This window comes from Talpa occidentalis, unplaced genomic scaffold (genome assembly GCF_014898055.3).
Source record: "Talpa occidentalis isolate TD23 unplaced genomic scaffold, MPIMG_talOcc4v2.1 talOcc4.12, whole genome shotgun sequence".
In the NCBI taxonomy this organism is placed as follows: domain Eukaryota; kingdom Metazoa; phylum Chordata; class Mammalia; order Eulipotyphla; family Talpidae; genus Talpa; species Talpa occidentalis.
This window is the reverse complement of record NW_023601212.1, coordinates 64,954,811-64,971,815: the sequence shown is the minus strand read 5'-3', so window position 1 is coordinate 64,971,815 and position 17,005 is coordinate 64,954,811. Positions and strand designations below refer to the sequence as shown.

The window sequence follows — 17,005 nt, the reverse complement described above, 5'->3', positions numbered from 1 at the left end:
CTGCTGCAGTGGATGGGGAGGCTGCCGCCCGGTCCAGGTGAAGGCCTGGCCTAAGCTACAGCAACAGTGGGGAGGGTCCCACAAGGGATGCCAGGCCCAGCTCACAGGCCCAGGGAGGACAGCTGGAGGGTCAATTAGGTGTGAACTCCCTCAGCCAGGCCAAGCCAAGTGCTCCAGCAGCTGACATGGGAAGCAGCAGCCCATCAGTGGGTGGGATGGACGGTCAGAAAGAAGGGCTCAGAGACATGAGCGCAGGAAGGGAGGAGTCAGGGGGCAGGGGAATGGAGCAGCCTGTGAGAGGTCTCATTCATCACAATCGTAGCTGGTTGACTGGTCAGGGGATCCCCAGTCCGGATTGGGTGCGCAAAATAGTTGGCCTGCTTCAGTCTCACAGTTGTCTTCCTCGTACTGCCCTCCGGAAGTGTCACTCATCTGATCTGAAGACCCCCAGTGGACCTTGAGCTTCCTGTAGGAAGTGAGCACAGGGGAGAAGTGTCCTCACTCAGGTCCAAAGGAGCAGAGCCTGGTGTTCCTGGTGGGACCAAGAACTTCAGACCCACAACCCTACCGGCCCCTGGGACACTGAACTGAAAGGGAACTTAGAGGGACAGGAAGGTGGCACAGGTGTGTTTCCTCCAAAGTGAGGGTGAGAAAGGCACAGGCTAGGCCCCCTGGACACAGAGGGACCCATCACTGGGCTGTGGACTCTGGGATGCCCGCCACTGGGATCTGAGACTGGAGAGCCACCGGCCATGGAGTCAGGTCGGTGTCACTTTGTGTCGTGGACAGTGCTCTTTTTTCGCTTCTAAAGTCAGGCTGATACTAGTAGCAGCTGCCCCCACGGGTAGTGCACGGAAGAGGTGTCTGTCTCATCTGCTCAGACCCACTCAGACCCGCCAACGGGCTGCCCTACACTCACCCCTTCGCGCCACCCTTGCCCTCGTTCTCATTCCCACTCTTGTTCCGGCACCGGCAGAAGTAGATGATGAGGCTAAGGACGATGGCCCCCACCACGATGCCCCCGACAATCAGGTATATGGTGATGTCCTCGGAGGTCCGGGAGTCTGCAAGAGAATGGAGCAGCTAACTCCTGAGTCCCTGACCTGAGCCCAGGATCCCAGGCAGAGAGAACTGAGGGTGGAGGCCCCACAGCCTCTGCGCCTCACCCGCCTCCCTCCCAGGGAGCTCTCCATGGTAGTGCTTGCAGAAAGACATGGCCTTGGAGGGATGTAACCAGACAGGCTCAGGAATACCCTTTAGGATGGAGGTGCAGACAGCACAGAAAGGCTACTGGTTTCGCATCCCACCCCTCCCCAGGCTAGCCAGGCTCTGAGAATGTTCTCCCTGTCAGTCATGCCAGTTCCTCCTCTAGCTTCTCCCTGAGCAGGTAGGGGTGTTCCATCCTAAAAAGATGGGGTCTGTGGTAGTTGGTTCTGGACACTCTCCATGGCAACTGAGCAGCCCACAGGGCAGCTGGTCTGAACGGGCTCACTTCGCTCACTTCCATGGGGATACAACTAGCCTCCTGGTGAGGGGAGACTGGGACAGGTGCATCTGGCCCAGGTCACCCCAGCCACCTGTCAGTGGGTGGCCCTAAAGAGACTGCCACAGAGGTCTCTCAGCTGATTCTTTTGACCCCCAGCCAATCATCTTCTGGCTTCTGCCCCCTTCCCCCTGCCACTTCCCTCCCCTAATCCACAATTATGGGGTTTGACAGCCACAGTGATGTAGGATTCTGTGTCCATGTCATTGCTGGAGGTGCATTTGCAGTAGCTAGACATGCCTGTGGAGACGGTCCTCAGAGTGAGGACCTGTCCCCTGACTAGAAAGGAAGAAGAGTCAGGTAAGAAGTCAGTACCAAGGGGAGTGGACCAGCTAGAGAAATCCAAACCACTTAGATCTAGAAGTCAGGGACTTTAACGAGGCGGGTATAAGCAGAGCCCCTTAATATCTGAGCCTCCCTGTAGTTAGGGGCAAATACCCACCTCTGGGGCTGTGGACCCTCAGAATCTCCAGGATACGTTTCCAAGGTGCTTAGAATTTAGTTGGGCGGTCTGGGTATGAAGCTGGCTTTTGTCACTGTTTTTAAGACCTTGGGCAAATAGCTCTGCTGAACCTCAATTTCTTTTTTTTTTTATAAGATTTATTTATTTATGCATATAAGAGCTGGGGTACAGGCCAGAGATGTGGGGGGTGAGAGGACCCACCAAAGACAGAGTGGATAACAGAACCAGCAGACTGACCTAAATACACTGCTGAGGGGAGCAGCTGGCAAGACGGGAGAGGGCTGCTGTGCCAGGTGGGTTGCTCTCTGGCTGGCCAGGGATCGAACTCGTGCTGCAGAAGCTGCAGATTGCTTCATAGTACGGTGCTTAACCCCTTGCGCCACCGGAGAGGCCCCTGACCCTCAATTTCTTTATCTAAAAATGGAAATAATAACAGCCTGTCTCAGGGTCACTGTGAGCTTAAATGAAGTAGAAGTAGAGGTAAGGCCATGACAGAAAGCCCACATGCATGTATCATGTGTTCAGGAAACATACATAGCACATATGTAATATACACTATACTATATGAAAATGCTTTATAATTAGATATTATAGGCACTCTTGTGATCTTCAGAAAGTGAACCCCTTTGCTTGGAAAGTTCTAGAATTCAAGGCCTCTGACCTCTGAGTGGCGTGTGTGTGTTTATGTGTCTTGACTTCTCCTTTTCCACCCATTCAGCCACCTAGCTCCTTTGAGCCGCAGTAACCTCATCTGGCAGTGGGAGTGAAAACACCTCATCCTCTGACTCAGGGAGGGATGTCCTGCTAATTCTGTGATCCTACAAATCCCTCCACCTTGAAAGGGAGTGCTTTATACCTAGACATTTATATGTCCTGTCCTCAAAGACACTGTCATAACTGCCTTCGTGAGTAGTTAAGAGAGCTCTGTCCTTGGGGTTGCAGAGCCGGCCTCCTGCTGCCACCTGGTGGTTGGCTGCATTCAGAGCGTTGTTCCAAATTACAAGCAGGTTCCTGTCACTGTCCTGTTCAGGCATTTCGGGGGTGGCCCATAATCCTTATTGGCAAGCCCAGGCTTCTGAACACGGCCACAGGGTTTCGGTCACCGCAACCGTGTGCTGTTCCCTGATGGCCAGTCCTCCCCCTGCCTCACCTCTACTCTCTTCAAGATTATATCTCCGCGTGGATTTTCCTTGTCTGATCTGCTGCTGAGTACCCTTCCTCAAATATAACCATATCTGCTGATTTGTATGGCAGGCAGAACAAATATTTCCATCTCTAATGTCACACAGGTAACTGGAGATTTAGAGAAATCAAAACCACTTTGGGCAAGTCAAAAAGACTTGCCCTCAACCATGAAATTAGCAAATGGCAGTGCGGTAGCAACAATCCTGTCTTAGGTCTAGAACTCCCTGAAGCAGTTGACAGCTTTCTTTTAAAAATTATATTATAAATGCAATAGATGCTTATTATAAGAACTTACACATGACATATAACAACTGCTTCAGTTCCACGCAATCCATAAAATCTTTCTGTGCTGATCACATTAGTTCAAAACAAGACATGAGGGTCCCTGAACTTTTGGTGTTTGCAGTCTGTAAGGAAAGATAAATGTGAAATAATGGTGCCTAGAGGACAATTAGAATTCAGAATGGAAGTGGTACTGGAGTTTATAGCCAGGGAGTTTAGTCTCCTCTGTGCTTAGGGAAAGCCTCCACTAAGAACAGAGAATAAAACAAGTATCACCCGTAAACTCACCAGCATTTTGATTTGAGATTATTTTCTTCTAATTTTTTCACATGACCTCCTTCAGATTCTTCCCTTGAAACCCAGGACACTATTGTCTGGTTGCTCATAGAATTCCTTCCTGTGTCCTAGAATTCCACACCTTGGTCTGTTTTCTGTAATATTGCTCCCATGTGATAATACATGGAGCTTCAAAGGCATCCATGACCAAACAAGTTTCGAAGTTATTGAAGAAGGGTTAAGTATGATTTTTAATCTCAGAACTTCTAGTGTGCTAACAAGCACTGGACATCTCAGGGGTTACACTATTAACGGTCACACTTCATGTCTAAAAGGCCATTTTGAAATGCTCCATGAACTTAGGGCCTCCTTTGAGAGGCGCCAGCTTTGAGCTCCCCCCTTGTTTAGGGCAAGGAAACAACTGACTTCTTAGTCCACAGTCAACGTTATCCTTCCCCAGTTTCCCGAAGCAAACAGTGGATGTTAGAAGGTACTATGAGGATTAGCAGGTGTATATCTGGTGCCACAAGATCTGTTTTGATTCTGGATTGGTGCTTCCAAGGGCCTTTCCTCTAGAAAAGTACCCAACAGTTCCTAAAATTAATGTTTCTGTTGCAGTTGTGACACCTTGTGGTCAAAAATGAAAATGCACGAGAAGTACGACAGTCCCTCTGCACTAGCCGGGTGTTGGGAGGCCGGATGGGGGAGACTGGGGGAGGGGGGGTTAATTTCCTCAGAGAAGCCCAGAGACACTCCCAGAATCACTAAGGTCAAATTGATCAGATTTAACTTTCCTGCCGCACCCCTACACCGAGCTCTCACCCGGCCCTCAAGACCCTGCCTGGTTGTTGGGATCAGGGCTCACAGCCACCCTTCAGAACTTTCTCCAAAACTCTCTTGGGACCCAGAATCACCCCTCTCTTCTTCCTTGTTATTCAAATTCTTGCCCCCCTCAGTGCATGAATTCAGCTGATAGGACGGGATTTATAAAGGAGGCCTAGAACAAGCATGATCTCTTCCCTTCACAGCCGGCTGGGACGGTGGTGGCATAAAGGTCACAACAGTGACTAAGCACCAGAGAGGCTGTGGTGACTTACAGCTACAAGGTGGGGCCATTGGGACTCATGCCCTTGTTTACTGATCCCTGCCCCCGTGTTTTCACCGCTGGTTTGCTTCGATGCATTGCTAAGTCAAGGGAAGCAACTTTTTTTTTTTTTAACTTTCTTAAATTACCTTGTATTGAGGTAATATTGGGTTACACCACCGTGTATGCTTTAGGGGTGTAGGCTCACGCCTCTTCGGGTGTAAGTCACCACATCACATTTACTGCCAAAGCGCCTGTAGCCCTCCACTGCCCCCCTTTTCTCCCCACCCCTCACTGCCCTCACCAGTCCAGACCTTCCCTGAAAGTTTCCCATCATCAAAACCAGCTAGGATTTTGAACTCGGCAGATGGAGGGCAAAGCGGGGAGCGGGGAAGGCGGTTGAGACTTGCGGGACTCCCAGGCAACTGGGATTCAGCGGGCTGGTTCTACCTCACGAGTTGAATGCAGATGCCACCTGAATATTTAGTAAGGGCGGAGTGATGAGGAGCCCTCGGGAACACGTGGGTTCCAGGCCTCTCGAGAGCAGGCGATGCCCTCGGTAGACGCCTGGCGGCGCCAGAGGCCTGAGAAACGACGCATCCCGCCGGCGGCGCGGTACCCACCCGGGCCAAGTGGGCTGCTTTGGGGAAGAGGTCCGGAAGGCCCCTGCTCGCCTCGGTTTTCTGGGAGATCACCCTGGCCGCGTGGGCAATCCGTGTAATTAAAGTCCTGCTCCCAAACAGGCCTGCAGCTAAGCCATTTGGAAAGGAAACTTTTCTTTTAAGATTTGTACTGAATCTTTAAACATTTAGCATAAAATGAAATCTCTCAATTGTTTACTGAAGTTAGCATTGAATGATGCCATGGGGTTATAGCCTTAGGTACATTTCAGGTTTGCATCATTATAAATCAACAAACATCTGTATATAATACACCACGCCCACTACTCAAAGTTCAATTTCACCTTTTTCTCTCTCTCTAAAAATGAACATTACTTTCATGATTTCAAATTCAACTTGTATTCTTTGCCCTTCCAGTCAACTAGTTCCTCTCTTAAAAATGCAGCTGGCATGAGAAGGAATCAGACATTCACACTTAAACGCGGGCATGGGCCTTCCCCTAACCATTTTGCTGCCAGAAGAAAAGGGGCGCTATAGAGGTTACCAGAAAGATGCAGATGTAGCCAGAGAAGGACCAGGTCAGGAGCAGTGAAGGACTCAGCTGGGGGCCAGACAGGCAGTGGGAGGAGGAGGAGGTGCTCATTTTCTTGGTTTGGTAATGTCTCTCCAAGGGGCTAATGCAAACAAGGAGGATTGGTCGCACCATTATTTATAATGGTTTTAACTGGAAATAGCCTGAGGGGCAGGGCAGGGACAGGGCCCCTGCACCCCTTGCTGGAGTGACTTGGAGCTTAAAGAAGGGTAAATGCTAAGACAGCATGAAGAGCTGTGTGATGTGGAATGAGAAGAACCAAATGTCAGACTACTTGTTCAGCTAAGTAGATAAACTATGGGGAGGAGCTGGAAGAACACAGGGAAAAATATAAGACACAATCACAGGTGAATGTTCTTTTTCTAGTGTCTTATTTTTTTTTTTTTGATTAGTATTTTTAAAGAGGCAAGGGATCACACAGCATAGCTATTTATTTGCTTGTGTCTGGGTGTAGGCTGCTTTAGCAGGAGAACAGAGAAGCAGAGCAGAGAGTGGCTGTATTCTAGCAACCTCATGCATTTCAAGTGAGAAGCTAGGGAGCCCTCTGCAGACAGGCAGCCCCTGATTTGATGGAACTGAGACACAGGGCAAGCTAGAAATTAGGCAGTTTTAGGGTCAGTGCAGGAGGGGACCTCTGAAGAATTTAGGGAGGCTTCAGAGATAAGGACAACCAAGGGAATGTAACCAATTCCACTAGGAAAAACAAACATCTCAGGACCAAGGACAACATTGTTAACGCTGGTCCTGGTTTCCTTCAGGTGGTAAAGGGAGGCAGAGATTGGAGAAATGGAGAGTGGTTTAATTTATGCACAACTTAGAAGGGCAGCTGTTTAACTTCAATGCAGGGATGCCCATCCAGAGGACTGGGCCATAAAGATAAAGATGCAACAAATGGGGAAAGACAAAGCTGTTAGATAAGGAATGTGAAGATTCCCTACTCAGTAGCAAATTAAGTGAGACAGCCGAGAACTCACCAATCACAGAGACTGGTGGAGCTTTAGAATAATGAGGGACAAAAGGTATATATTCCCTGAGACACGACTCCACTTTGGCTTCCTTGCCCCTCCCAGGCCTGGTTTCCTGGCCTGGGAGTCCCACTTTATTTCTGCTCTTTTTCTCCTCAATAAACTTTTTCTTTCTCAAAACAAACCTGCCTCTTCTCGCTTGCTTGCCTGAGCGTCTGCGAAGTTCCTGCTGCGGCTTCGTGAGACACCAACCCGTGGGGGTCTAGTGGCTGGGGCTCAGCGCTGCCCTGCAGCCTGGGATCCGTTCCTGGCTGGGAGACTAGGCCTGACAATTCCGGTATCAGAACCAGGGCAAAGGCACATCCCACATGCTATCTACACCCCCTGATAACTAAGCACAGCTGCATTAGTGCTAGAAGATGGTAAAGTGGATAGCAACAGCTTTGGCCATGCGATGAGATGGGTGGGAATGTTTCTAGAGCTCCAAGACCTTCAGAGATGTCCAGGAAATCCCAGAAACAACCATCCAGGTACCCAAGGGGTGGCCGGGTTTCATCTCCCAGACCCCTAGCAAGGTCCTTCAGTGTAGAAGAGCAGTTACAGATGCTCAGCTCTCAGTAAGTGCTGTGTCTCAGATGCCATTGAGACAAATCACCTCACAAGAGGGCAAATGGGCGCACCCAGGCCCACACTGCTCTGCCCTCCATCCTTCTCGCACTGGTGTGGGCACAGGTATGGCCAACACAAGTTCACAGAGGGCAAGATAAAATGTATGTTGAGACTTACATTTGGTATGGAGTACAAGAGGGGTACAGTGAAAAGCTAGGGAATCTAGGAGTTTAGGGGTCATCTTGAACTGGGAGGATTGCCTGCTGGGAAAGACAGGCTTACATGGGGCAGTGCAGCAGCTTTGGGTTCCGGCAACCCAGCTTCCATGAAAGCTAAGATATTTTTTAGTGATTAGCCTCTTGAGCCCCACTGTTGTCATCTGTTAAACAGGAATGTTAGCACCACATTCACTAACGTGTTGTAAAGAAAAAATGAGATTATATCCGTGGAATGTTTAGTGAGATGGCTGGCATATGGTATTGTTAGGGGGAAAAGGATGTCCCAAAGCAAATTCCATATAGGCTTTGTGGACTCCACCCCCACCCCAGGTCAAAGCCAAAGACACCGGGAACTCCAAATCCCATCACCACCAAAGGGAAGGTGGCTGGGACCTGAGGGTGGGGTTAAGCAGCCAGGTGGATACAAAAGGCAGACACGTGGGCTTTGGGGGCTCTCTCTCTCCATTTTTGGGCGCTCGGCCAGCTCGCAGCGTCCGGCCAGCTCTGAGAGTGACTTTGGGGTTTCCAGGTCGTCAGATCGGGTAGGACGCATTAAAGACTTTATTTCCCTATTTTCTCCCTGAGTTGTACATTTTCCTTATTTCCTTTTCTCTTGTAAATAAACCTTTTATTAACCCTTTTGCGTGTGTCTGTAGTAGAGTATTCATAAGTCCCTTTAAAGCGCGCGGGTGAGGACCCACAGCCAGGAACCCGTTTAATATCGGGGTTGCTCTATAACAGTATGTCCTCAATAAAAGGGGGTGACTGAGATAGTGAAATTGATGTTGTCTGTAACAATTCCCACAGGCAAAGATTTTGCCAGTTGATGGCAGTTTTCATTCACTGACTACTGATCCCTTTGGTTTACAAATAGAGGGGCAGAGAGACTGGATATTTAGCTTTGTAGGAAGAGTGCAGGGTTTAGAAAGGGGTTCCTGGCTCTCCTCCTAACAACTAAATAAATACAAAGGGTCCTTGTTTGTCCACATGAAGTCTGGAATTTTATCAATAGAGATTACTTGTTACTAAAGCACTTACAATATGATAAAGCATCTTCCTAGGCGAGAGGATTTGAAATTAAAATGTCATTCCTTTAAAAACCAATTTGTTAATTGAATATAATTCCAATCAACTTAAAAAGACTGGACCAAATGGTTTAAAATTAACTTGGAGTATAAACATGTAAGATGTCAGCATTTTTGAAAAACTTTAATGAAAGAAGATATTATATAGTTCCAGGTAAATTTGTCAGTTGGACAAATTTACCAAAAAAATTGATTTACTAACTACATATAAAATATTGTAATCAAAAGCACATGATATTGGCATAGGAGTAATCAAATGGAAAATGACCAAAATAAGAAGTAAAAAACCAGCCATGTAGATGTAAAAGCTTAATGTGTGACAAGGCTGGCATCCCAGCGGGTTAGCAATTGTTTCTTTGGGACAATAAATGATGTTGACATAATTGGCAATTTGTCTGGAAGAAAACAAAAGTTAGACTCCTAGCACTGTATCTATAAAAATAAGTTCCAGATGAAATAAATGTCCGAGTTAAAATAAAGTATACAGACTTAAGAATAGATCTTTGAGATTATTCATATGACCCTAAAAGTGGTGGTAATAGACCTTGTATAAGACAGGAGACCCGAAAATCTGAGATAAAACACGTCAGCAGGAGATGGTGTGGGAATGGTCCTGAGTCTCAGCATTTCCAACAAAATTTCTCCAGATTGAGGACTCTGGATGTAATTGTCCTCAGTACTTGGGAGAGGAATGGAAAACAGCCCAGGCCAAACCCTCTGATTCTTAGTTACCTTCCTTCAGCCTCTAGAGATAAGACACGAGATTCATCAGGGAGGATATTTCTTTGAAGAGGATTCTCAGGGGTAGGTATCCAAGAGCATTGCCCCTCCCTCTCCTCAGGGAAGGGAAGGTGATGGTCCCCCCATCTCAGGGGAGGCACCAAGGGAATCCCACAGGAGACTGGGTTACCTATGTCTGGGGGCTGCCATCTCTCACTCCCTGGCTGAGCTCCCCAAACGCTCCTGCAGGGCTGCTCCTGGATAATGCAGTGGAAGGGTCGTGTAGACCTCCCCAGAGATCAGGGACCTACTGAGGGCAGACTCTGGTGTTCCTCTTTTTCCCATAGAAGCAGGCAAAGAAAGAGTGGAATGGTAAGAGGGGACCGCTTTCCCAGGCTCAGGGTTCAGAGGGGTACAAGGCCTTCCTGGGGCTCAGGGAACTAGCCTGGACATGGAGACAGCAGCGAGTGCCATTACAGAAGGGGCAGGAGAGGATGTCACGCTCTCCTTGTGTCAGCAGGAGGTCCCTGGAGGTCTGGAGACCCCACGACAACCCCCATGGAGGAGGCAGTAGTGAGATGGATACTCTGACTGGGATTAAGTGCCAGTCAAGGGAGAACTACAGGTGGCCCCACCAGGTGAGCCCTCCTGCCCTTGGCCTTGACCTCAGAGGATTCAGGAATAGGAGGAGGGGGACTAAGGAGAGTAGAGACAGACCTAAGCCTTCATTTCTCCATTTCTGATCCGCAAGCAATGGCGACATGTGAGGTTAATCAGATTTGAGATTAACATATTGATAAACATTGGTTTTTTTCCTCCTGGAAAAAATCAATTAAATTTACAAAAATGAAAAAGATTGATAACAGTCAGTATTGGTAAGTATATGAGAGTACAAGAATGTTCATATAATGCCCACAGCAGTTATGCTACTTTGGGGAAAGTAATCTGCTTATGGATAACTCTTAATGAAGGCTTAATCATCCATCTAGAAATCTGACTTTTTAGGAATTTCTCCAATAGAAATAAAAGCAGCACAGTGAAAGAACATACATGCTATAGATGTTCTTTTAATATACATACATTATATATTCTTTCATATACATGTATATATTTACATATATATGTATTTGCGTCTATATATTGCAGTATTGTTTAAAAAAAAAAAAAGAACCCACCTAAATGTCCATCATAAGGAACATGGGGATAAGTCTCAGCACATGTTTGCTGTTAATAGATGGTTCTATGTGTATTGCTCTGGAGAAATGTGCATGAAGCATTAAAGAAAATTGCAAGTTCTATGTATAATATTTATATAATTTATAATATGTCTAAGCATTGTAACATTTTATAACATTTATATTATCTTTTAATGAAAGGAAAGAAAGAAAAACAAGGTGTGAGTATGTGTATTGAGTGTGAGTGTACGAATGTATGAGTGTGTGTGCTTGTTGAGAGGACATAGGGGAAAGTGTGGAAGACTATACCCCAGTATTTGGAGGGCTCTAGCCACTGGAGGGAGGAGGCAAGGGTTAGTTATTTTTTTTTCAGGGCTATATTGTCTGACTTGCTGTAATACTTCAAAAAGCCAGGCAGCTACCTAAGCAATTAAAAATAAACTCCCACCAAGTAGTGCAAAGGGTAAAGAATAAAGGAAAACGGATCCATTGTTTTGATTTAATAAGTTGCCACCTCCCAGGGCGGGGGCCATCCTTTGCACTGGACTTACAGTAAGCATTCACTCAAGTTTTTCCCATTAACTGTTTGAGTCATGTGCTTCCCTTTCCTGAGTCTCATTTACAAAGTGGGAATACCAAAATAGATGATCTTATAGATCTTTCTAAAACTATCAACTGCAATAAGAAGTCATTTGTATGAAAAAAATGTTATCTTGGGACATATTTCAAAGGTGGTAGAATCTGACTAGAGGGCTGGGGAGCTGGTGGTGTGACGGGTTCTACTGATAAGCTGACTTTAGAACAGGAAAAGATGCACTACCTTTAAGGGAGTCATGATTTCACCTCAGAACATCAAAGTAAGGTACCACGAGAGTCTTTACAAGAGGATTTAGGGGGTGTCCTTTTTGCTTTTCTTTAAAAGTTTGGCATGCGACAGAGAAGAGTTGGGATGGAGGGAGAAGAGATGGACAGAAGCTCCAAGGCTGGCCCTCAGGGAGCACTTCAAGCCAGGCTTCTCCTCTGCCCTGGGGAGCAGCTCTGTCTGCTGACAGTCATTGACAGAGAACTCAGAACAGTCCTCTGATCCAAAGGAAGGAGCCGGCCTCCTGCCCCAGGTGGCTGGAGGTGATGGAGGTGAATTCTTAGCTCCTAGGCAGGCTTGGCTGCCTGCTTCTGGCTTCATCTTAACCCCAGGGTTCTTCTCCTCCTTCTGCCCCCACCCATCACCACCCTCTTCCTTCCATCCCAGGAAGGATATGGGATACTCACACAACACCATGAGGTTGAGACGTGACTGGGACGTGCCGCCCTTGTCTGATAACAGTGTCACTGAGCAGTCATAGGTGCCGTTGTCTTCCATGGTCAGCCGGTCAATGATGATGGAAGCGTCTGACTGTAGAGGGTCGCCTGACAGCTTGACACGATTTATATAACGTTCACCAAAGGTGGTTTCATTTGTTCCCAAGAACTGCGTGAACACGCTTTCCTGGGGGAGGAGATGAAATACCACTTGATCTTCACTGGTGAAGGGCTGGGGGCACTGGGGTGGTGATTGTTGGAGAAGAATAACTGTGTTTGGCATGTCAGTTAAAGAAAGAATGATAGAGAAAGAGCTGGAAATGGGAAACGATACATCCAGTCCCAAGTGGTTCAGTAGGAATGGGGTTGAGTATATGAGGAGGGGCGGTGAAAGGGGAGATTGGACAGGAAGCCAGAAGGACCATAGCTGCTATTTGTTGAGTCTGCTACGTGCTAGTATAAGCATCTGCGTGGTCTCATGTAATCCTCATGAAATCCCCATGAAGCAGGTATTATGATTATGCCTGTTTTACGTGTGAGGAAACCAGGCATTGAGGGGTAAATACCTCTCCCAAGTTAATGTGGCAAGACTGGGATTCAAACTAGGCATCTGGGCTTCAGAGCCCAGGCCCTAGGGATGCCTTGCCAGATGGACAGATGCCTGGCCATCTGTTGCGTGTGTGGTTGGAATAGTTTGCATTTTGTGCTGGAAACACTAGATAGCCATGTATTTTAGGAAGTTAGTTTTCAACACAGGTTGCAAAGGAGAACCAGTTAAGAGATGAGGCTGGGAATTAAGTGAAAAATGATGGTCTTTGGCTAAGGTTGTAGCAGTGCAGATAGAAAAAAAAAAATGAATTTGAGACTTGTGAAAGAGATAGCATTTGGAGATGAAGTCAGATCAAATGTATATGTTAGGCAGTGGCATCGCTCCAGGGGGACAAGTTTTGCTTGGCTGTTTGGGTGACTGGTGATGTCATTTCCATGAGAGGAAACACCTAGAAAGAGGAAGTTTTAAGGAAGAACTGATGCATTGTGCTTACAGGTGGTCTGCCTGAGTGTGGGAGGACACCCAGGTGGAGAAGTTCAGCTGGAGCCAGGCGGGTAGGCTGAGTGCAGCTGGGATGGGGGCTGGGGAGGTGGTCAGTGACATATGGGTGTTAACTGAGTCATGGGCTTGATGAAGCCGCCCGAGGTAAATGAGTAGAGAAATGGCAAGTCCCAGAGTTACTTCACTTTGAAAGGTCGAGAGGGGAGAGAAGAGGAAAGCCATGAGAGACAGTCACAACGCTGAGGAAGACACCAAGATGGGGAGGTGGTTGGTGGTATGTAAAATGCTAATGAAAGATGACACATTCATAATAATAATAATAATATCCAGAGACATGCATCTAAGGATATTTATTGCAGTATTGTAGAACACAGACCAAATGTCCATCTTTGGTACATTCATAGAATGAAATACTGAATGCAAGTGGTAAAAGAATGATCTAAATGTGCTGACAGATGGAGAGAGCTCCAAAATATATTGTGAAAAGAAAAAGGTCAAGCACAGCACAGTGTATGGCTACACATAAACGTCCATATTCAAATGTCAATTTCTGTATTTGCATAAGAGCCTCCGCAGGTCACTGGAGAAGACTGGTTGTCTTTGGTGAGGGAACAGAAGCTGAAGGGCCTCAGCTTTCTCATTGTAACTTCTTGCTCACGCATGGGGTGGGCATATTTGTACCCTGCCTGCCTCTGTGCTGTTTGATCTTGTGTCTGTGTCACTTAGACAATCCACACGCACAGGGCTGCAGGGATGCAGGCATGCTGGTGATCACTGGTGGAAACACAGAATGCTCCCTGCTGGAGGGCAATTTGATAAAAGCTCTTACTGCTTGTGAGAAAGTGCTTCATGGGTACATGTGCACACATAGCATGGCCCATGTGACAGGTTAGTCTTGGTTGTAGGGGGATTGGAGGTGAGCAAGCATCCTTCATGGGGAGGTGGCTAAACAGCGAGGGGTCTCCACACTGTGGGCCCCTATGCAGCTCTAAAAGGGTGACAATGCTCGCAATTAAGTGGTAATGAGCTATTCAGGAACTGTGATGTGAAAAATGCCAGGGCACAAGTGCCTAGAATATGCTACCTTTTGTGAAGAAAAAAAGGGGGACAACAGAAACACAGAGGCAACGTCTGTATGAAGCTATGTAATTACATTTCTTGCATTTTCATAAATACTCACCAGAAGAAACACAAACTAAATCAGTTATCTTATTCAAGAGTGATATTACAAATATTTAGTAATTGTTGCTGCATTACCAACCAATTTGGAACAGATGCTGGCCCTGAGCAATCAATGCCAGTGCAAATCAGCTTTGCCTTGTATGTAAGTGGTGGGGGGTGGTCTGGTGGGGGGTGGCCTAGTGGCGGGGATTTATGATATTTCAGTTTTGGAGTCATGGGATTATGTTCTCTTCCAAAATAGAAATAGAAAATAAAGCCTCTTTCATACTCCCCCAAAGAATTCAAAAAGGAAAAAACCAAAACACTTATAAAATTTGGTCTCAGGGAGAGTGCAGTGCTGATCAAAAGAAATGACTGACTCAGAGGATACAATTTTGGTCATTGAGACTGGTCAACAGAAAGAGTTTGGGGAAGGTGACTTTGTTAACATAAAAGTGACATACTATGCTCCTTCCTGGGCCTAGCACAAACTGCTCCTTCCCCACCCAGCCCTGCCTGGGTGCTGACATCTATTGGAAGACTCTGTAGTGATTGCTCTTTGCAAGGTCATGGTCGGATGAGTATCATTTCAATGATGCCCCCAAATTTTTAAGGGTCTCCACCCACCGTATGACTCTTGAGGAGTTTGTTCCACTGGATCAATCCTCTTAGGCTGGAGGCAGTAGTGCTGTAATTACACGGAAGGACAATGCTCTTTCCCTCAGTACCCAGAATCGTTTCCGTCGGGGTTTTCACAAGGATGGAGCTGTCAGTCACCCATACTGGAAAGAAAGCGAGAAAGTGGGAGAGAGAAGAGAGAAGTAAGGATCATGGATATACCCATCCCTGCCCACAGGGCCTCTCAGGGGATGCCCAGTGACATCCTGCCTTGGGCAACCACAGCTAAGCACACTACAATTGCCATCTCCCACAGCACCCATTAGCTCTTCTCCAAGACTGGGGTGAAGACAAACACGTGTTCTTTTGTCCACTCTGTCCCCCGCCTGCAGTGGCCCAAAGAAGTAAAGTGCATTGTATGGTGGCCAAAAGTTTCAGTAGAGCCTCAGCCCCACCTCTTCCCAGCTGTGTATACTTCTCTCAGCCTTAGCTTTCCTCTTAGTGAAATAAGTACATGAATCCTTCCCAGAGTTGTTAGGAGAATGCAATGAGATGACAGGTATAACTACTTGTTCAGTGCCTAGCAGGTAGAAAATGCTTCATGAAAATGCTTCTTCTCCACCACCTTTTTAGTTGTCATGATGATTTATTCATGTATTTAACAAATATTTATGGAGCACTAAAATGTAGAAAGGAATTTTATGAATAAAATTAAATCAAGGCAGGGAGATGGGGGGTCTTGCCAGGGGAGTTTATTCACTGTGAGAAAAAGTGTGGCCACCAAAAATCATCCACCCCCTGATGCTGACTTCCCTCCATCAAAAAGTGGGGTCCCTGTTCCCTCCCCTAAGATCTGGGTGGACCTGTGATTACTAAGGCCTTAGTGGCTTAGTGAATTCTAAGGCCAGGTTACGAGGGGCCATGAGCTCTGCCTGGTCCCCTTGAGACGTTCACCTGGGAACCCAACAAACATTCTACAGGAAGCAAAGAAGCCATGGAGAGATCAAAATATCCAAAGGCATTATTTTAAGTCACTAATTTTGAGGTGATTGGTTTTGCAGCAATAGATGATTAACCAGAGAACCCTATAAATCCCTGTAGAGAAACTTTGAAGCAGGAGCATAGCAGCAGAGTCAGGTGTAGGTGCTGGGAAGCCATGAGAGGAGGAGGGAAAAGAATGAGAACAGGCAGAAATAGAGGGAGCTCAGGTTGCTCCTGTCCTTGTCTCCATATTTAGGACTTTATATTTCACTCTAAATGAAGTGGAAAGCCCTTGGAGGGATTAAGCAGAGACAATAGATTTGAGGTGCAGTTTTTAAAGATCATTTCTGGCCAAAGTAAAATGAACAGACAGGTAGGGAATGGAGGTGGGGAAACCACACAAGAAGCTATTTCAATGGCCCAGAAGGACTTGCACTCAGGTCACAGTCATGGAGGTGGCATGACATGGTCCAAGTTGGAACATATGGAGAAAGAGCTGGTGGGATTTCACTGCAGATTAGATTTGTTATTAGAGGAAATGAGGAGTCAAGAATAAAGATTTGGCCTGAGCAGCTGAAAGGATGGAATTGTTATTTACTGAGACAGGTTTCAGGGACAAGATCAGAAGTTTGTGGCTGTGTGAAATTGGAGATGCTTAATAGCTCTGAATACCCTGGTACTCATGGTAGAGAACCAGGAGGAACCAGCAAGAGACAAGGAATACTGGTGGGGAGATAAGAAGAGAAAGAGAAAGTGTTTCCCAGAGGCCCAGAAGAAACATGTCACATGAAAGCAGAGGGACTGTCAGCGTTGCTGAGGCCCAGAACCAGGGAGCTGGGCAGAGGACCCCTGGATGTCACAGCAGGCAGGTGGCCACTGTGAGGGGTGACTCTCTGAAGCAGTGAGGGTGGAGCCTGGAGGGGTCATCATGGGAGAATAGGAAGTAGATAGCTCTTGCCAGAAAGTGGGGAGAAGATGGGACTGCAGGAGGTGGAAAAAACTGCAGGTCCAGAGGTTTGTACCTTTAAAAGTTGTTGGGTCATTTCTATATTTTTGAGTGTTTTTTGATGATGAGAAT

At 46.9% G+C, this 17,005-nt stretch overlaps 1 protein-coding gene across 1 annotated transcript in view; it reads right to left on the bottom strand.

The window, feature by feature from the left end:
• Window positions 1-303: 303 nt before the first annotated feature.
• The window catches only part of GPA33 (glycoprotein A33), a 32,267-nt gene continuing 15,565 nt past the window's right edge, over window positions 304-17,005 (bottom strand). The window contains exons 2-5 of the mRNA XM_037508008.1: window positions 14,956-15,110; window positions 12,087-12,303; window positions 920-1,064; window positions 304-466 (exon numbers count right to left, since the gene is read on the bottom strand). Coding sequence (XP_037363905.1) covers window positions 304-466; window positions 920-1,064; window positions 12,087-12,303; window positions 14,956-15,110 — 680 coding nt within the window. The remainder of the gene's footprint in view (window positions 467-919; window positions 1,065-12,086; window positions 12,304-14,955; window positions 15,111-17,005) is intronic.